The 5,495-nt window shown below is 34.9% G+C and overlaps 1 protein-coding gene across 1 annotated transcript; it reads right to left on the bottom strand.

Moving 5' to 3' along the window:
• Window positions 1-514: 514 nt before the first annotated feature.
• On the bottom strand, window positions 515-4,833 carry LOC139893253 (PHD finger protein At1g33420-like). Its single transcript, XM_071876405.1, has 5 exons — window positions 4,332-4,833; window positions 3,356-3,488; window positions 2,668-2,883; window positions 1,979-2,593; window positions 515-1,515 (listed from the first exon to the last, which is right to left on the bottom strand). Exons 1-5 carry the CDS (start codon window positions 4,645-4,647, stop codon window positions 681-683), a joined length of 2,115 nt encoding a protein of 704 aa, XP_071732506.1. The 5' UTR covers window positions 4,648-4,833; the 3' UTR covers window positions 515-680.
• Between the last annotated feature and the right edge of the window lie 662 nt (window positions 4,834-5,495).

Genomic DNA, 5,495 nt, shown 5'->3' with positions numbered 1-5,495 from the left:
GGGGAATGATGTAATTGTAAATGGTGCGCGTTTGTTGAGAGGTTGTAGAAAATTTGCGAGTGACGTATTAAAATTTGATGACATTGACTAACTCCCCGAGAGAAACGCCCACAAACGTCCAACTACAGGCGTTTGTGATGACATGTAGATGGTATAGAAGAGAAAAATGTGCGTTATATGTGGTCTAAGTGGTGTTTGTTTTTTTGTCCCCTTCAGTTTGTCGTTTTGTTTTTGTCGTGTTGGAAATTGTTTTTGCTTGATTCCAAGTTAGTTATTGGTTCTTGTTTACGGTTTTTTGTAAGCCTGGCTCGATTTGGTTGTTTTGTTTTTGTAGTTCATTAGTAAGTTATTTTTTTTTTTATAGAAAAAAAAAAATTTGTATATACAATCTGCTACTCCGTAATACTTTAGATTCTGCTAATACTATAGATTTGTAGTTAGAATATGGAGTAGATTTCAGTGTTTTATTTAAAGTGTGTTTTTTTTTTTTTTTTTTTTTTTTTTTCACAATATAAAAGACACATCGATGGCTACATCTTTTATTCTAACAAGAGGCTATATCCAAGTCTAAACATTTAGACATTTTTTCTCGACCTCAGACCACCTCAAGCACCAAAACCTGAAAGGTAACATTAAAGATACCAAAAAATTTACAACATCAGGCAAAAAAAAAAAAGAAATCAGCCACCAAGATGCATCGAACCACGATAACCCGCACTCGCACTCACATCCACCTTTCCACCACCATGAAAGTAGTTCCCCTTCACCATATCACCACCACCAACACAAACTCGGTCACATTTATAGCAAACGAACTTCCCGGGGACCATATCACAATCACGAATACCCGCACATCGAGTGTGTTGCCATACACCGCACACATCACACGCTAGCATCCTTTCTCCATCATCATCCTTGGCCCCACAACTACAATCCATGGTCCACGTTTCTTCCCCTCGTTCCATTCGGAACTTACTTAGTCCGTTTTTCCCGAAACAATTTCCACAAAGACTAACCGCCTCGACGTTTGACCCGATCAGAAGCTTGATTTGGGTGGAATCATCTACACCTCTATATCCAACAAGCTCTTCTGCATGAAATCTTCTCAGAATCAAATACACTTCTTGAAAAGCCTTCGTTGCTTCGACTTTAAAGTCATGAATGGTGGCATTTGTCGAAAGGATTATGTGTTCGGGAGGTACGTTTACGGAAATTTCTTCGGTTTGTTCAATGAGTTCGGGTTTACATGAGAGAACTAACGAGCTAGGGTTTCGTTTTGCAAAAAACTGTTCGGGGTGGTAGTTTTTCACAAACTGCTTGCAATCGAGAAGTTTCATTGCTGAGTTTACCATTGCGTCACTCTTTGTGATAGGCACGTGATTAACCATTGATCGAGGATGGAGTAACGCTTCGTATAAGTATCGTAAATCTCGCAGCAAATGCTCTTCAGATGGGCACATAGCAATTGCATGATCACTAGTATCAGAAACCAGAGGCGAGCTACCAGGCTCAAGCCTGCAAAAATTGTAAAAAAAACATTAAGTCACATTTAACATAAAGGGGTTATATATCGGGAGCCCGTCCAAGTTATTATCATGTTACATACATACCAAATCTGACTAAAAGATCTTTGAAAAACTAATTAAAAACGCAAATACTGTATTTGGTAAGAACTAATCGTTATATAAATAATGTTAATTACGAAAAGCTTGATTATTTGTGTTATTTTTTATAATTTTCTCTTGAGATTTTAGACAGATTTGGTGCGTATGGGAATAACACACGAACTTGAATGGACTACAAAATCAGATTCAAACATGGGCGGCCTATAAACACGAAAAGATAAACTTGAGTGGCCTATAAAATCATTTTCAAATATGAGTGGCCCAGAAATACAAAACGATATAATTGGGTGGTGATATATAATTCCTAACATAAACAATGTAATAAAAAACAAAATCAGTAAAAAAGCACTAACCTATATTCAAGAGCACCCGATTCTGGATTTGGTCGGGCGGCAACCACCATATTATCAGATGCTTGTTTCCCTTTTAGTTCCTTGAGGCAATGATCTACGAGTTCAAGTGGGCCCACTCTGCAAACGGCCCCACGCAAAGAACGCCAATTGACCCATGATGACCCACTAACTGCTCTCAAAACTCTAAACATGGCTTCCTCGACACGTACAATATCATCCGCGTTCCAAACGCATATCAACCTAGATTCCAGTGGTCTAGCCTTCTTTCCAGTACCAAAATTGATTTTGTGATCTTTTCCAGTATCGTGTAATAAAGAAGTCAAGTATCGGAATAAGTCTTTAATGGTTACAAGTTCTCGCTCTGATAAAGATTGGTAAAACGCGATCAAGTCCTGTACGTGTGTTCTAGGTTTACGTCCTTGTAAAGTAAACGTCGATAAAGGCACATTTGCTAGTGTTTCAATTGCATTCTGGTAAGCGTCGTGTGTAATAGCGTAACTTCCGGCACCAAACTCGTAGCCCCAATCGCCATACCAAGGATTACCCTTAACAACAGAATGAAGCAACCGAAACTCCAAACCGTATTTCTTCGACACATCCGTAACACTCACATGTCTGAATGATAAAATAATTAGAAACGATACGTTTAAAATTTGAAAACCGAATTATGTGATGAAAGGATTACTAACCTGACTCCGAGAACTTTGCACATACGATCCCAGAAGTCCATAATCTGAGTGCCTGAGAGGACACGGGACCCACCCTCTCGTCCGTTAACTCTGAGAAGGTGACCGAAACCATTTGCGTGGACCACGCCATGTAACAGATGATTGGTATCCTCCAATTGGTTATACATCCAGTCCTCAACATCTTCACTAGTCATGATATAATTGCATGATTTGCACCTGCAAAAAGCTCAACATCAGAACATATGAACACAAAAAAGTAAATATAATTCAAAATTTTCCAATTTGCAAACTGTAAAAAAAAAAAAAAATAAAAAAAAAAAACACTTCTATTTGTATGACCAATAACTGTGTATTGTGCTTTGAACTCCATATGACATCCATTAACATCCCCTTTTTATGGTTGCAATTTATTACGAGTAAAGGTTCTTCTGGAATTCTCTCTTAACCGTTAAGCACCTAATTTATATCAATAATACTACTTACTAACCAACTATATTGTAGTTTTTATTCATGTCAAATGTTAATAAGGTAATTTTTTTGAATCACTTATTTAGCACTAAATCATTAGTTTTATTAAAAGCACTTAAGTGCGGGCTGATATGAATAAAGCTTAAAATATACGTAGTAATAGAATAAACTAAGAAAATGAAGGTTGAAAAAACAAATTTATGAAAAAAGGCACGCAGACCTTGAATCAGACAAATGGAGTGAAGCAGCACAACCAGGACAAGACTTGTTGTTGTAGCCACCAATGGATGCCCCATAACCACCCTTTATTATAAAATGGTACCTCTTCCCACATACCGGGTTTCCGCTCCACCCTTCATGTTTCAATCAATTATCGATTATATTATTATTTACTCCGTATAATCTGTATTTACAAACTTAGCCTTTAAGTCTACAAAAGCTTGTTGTTTCAAAGGGGACCATAGTAGGTTATTGACACAATCCAAGAATAAAACATTGTATTGAGACAGACAAAAAAACATAAAAAGTAGAAAATAAAAACACTAATATATAACAAAAAGAAACTTTATGTCGAATTATGAATGAAAATAACTAAACAAAAGAATTCTCTCTAAAACCATTTTGTATTAAATTAAATATAATTAAATAACAATAAAATAATATAATAATATTTTAACGTATTTCAATTGAACTATTTTAAGTATTTTATGTTAAACAATAAGAATAATATATAAGATAAAAATAATATAATTGTAACATTTGTTAGATGAGAATTGACGCACACGTATGGAATATAACCCACGCATGTCGTTCTAGTCGGCCCACTCATGTGTCACTACTAACCATATCTGTGCCCCTAATAACATGCCCCACATTACCCCCGACTTTTAATCACTTTTTATTATCGTGAGAATATATTTTTTATCGGGAGAATATATTTTACTTTAGTTAACCACATTAATTTAATATCTTATTGTATGTATTTACTATAGTATTATGTTATATTATGTAAATTTATTTATTTATATTACAATTCATACAATGATATAATGATGGTGAAAGGTACTGTTATCATTAATGAATCACCAGACATCCCGCCAATACAGCTGGCACTTTTAATTTAGATATGTCTAGAAAATAATAATATAATGACCGAGTCAACTAAATCGGTTCGGTCACGAGTTGAGTTAACTCACCAACAACTCGGCACTGATCACAATACACCGACCTAGATCTCATCACATCTTCTTCAACAACATCAAGAATAACAGACGCATCATCATTCAAATCACTCCTCTCTTCACCAACCCTAAATAATATCTGCCACGTCATCAGATGCGGTAAAAGATACGAAGGCGGTGGTAACAACGCGTGCCGGAGTAAGAACTCTCTCACGCTCGTCCTAAACGGAGCCGTCGCGGTGTTTTCACCGGCCGGAAAAGTTAAAAAGTCGTTCAGATCGGCCGTTACTCGGCGTTTCATTCTTTTTAACGGACGGCCGTTAACTACCATTGTTATAAACGTTTAGATCTAGACTAATTGAAAGAGAATCACAAAAAAGTGTTCGCAAAAACGAATTAATTTAAGCGATGGAAAAAAAAATTTGGGGATTTTGGCGGAAATTAGGGTTCCGAAGTTAATTTAATCGGTTGATTTAAAACTAAAAAAGAAAGATTGAAGGGAAGGGAGTAGAGTCGGTTTCGGAGGGAGAGAGAGTCAATTGCTGTGTATAAGAAAATTATATATGTATATTTGTATGTATCTATAGGTGTATTTATATATACGCGTCTTTAATTTAATTTTTAGTTTTAATAGTGGTTTGGGATTGGGATCTATCCGTTTTACTATGTATGGTAACCTTATTTAATATAGTACTCCGTAAATATTATGGACAATTAATTTAATTTAAATTTAAACTTAACGATTAAGGTTCACATTAATAATGAGAAATCTGTATTTTATGGTAAAAAGAAAATAGAAAAATAAATATTGTTATTGTTCAAAATCAAAATCAAAACTGTCTATATTCAATGAATTAAATAAGCAAAAAATTTTGAATTGTTGAAATACGTGTAGATAGATTAATAACCTTTTTATCGGGAATTTGACTATTGGTTTCCAAATAAATCGTGATAACTTTGAATTTGATCTTTAGCAATTACCCGATTATATTTATATTTATAGATTTAATATTTATATTTTATTTATTTTTTTATAATTAAATATATAATAATTTAAACTAGTACCGAACTGGCTCGCGCGTTGTGGCGGGGTTTTTCGGTGTGAGTATTCATGTTTAACGTAGTGTTATGCGTTTACAGACAAAAAAATAGGTTATGTTGTAAGCTCCGTTTTGTACG

This window comes from Rutidosis leptorrhynchoides, chromosome 2, assembly GCF_046630445.1.
Source record: "Rutidosis leptorrhynchoides isolate AG116_Rl617_1_P2 chromosome 2, CSIRO_AGI_Rlap_v1, whole genome shotgun sequence".
In the NCBI taxonomy this organism is placed as follows: Eukaryota; Viridiplantae; Streptophyta; class Magnoliopsida; order Asterales; family Asteraceae; genus Rutidosis; species Rutidosis leptorrhynchoides.
The sequence above is the reverse complement of the archived record's forward strand: the minus strand, read 5'-3'. Positions and strand labels throughout refer to the sequence as shown.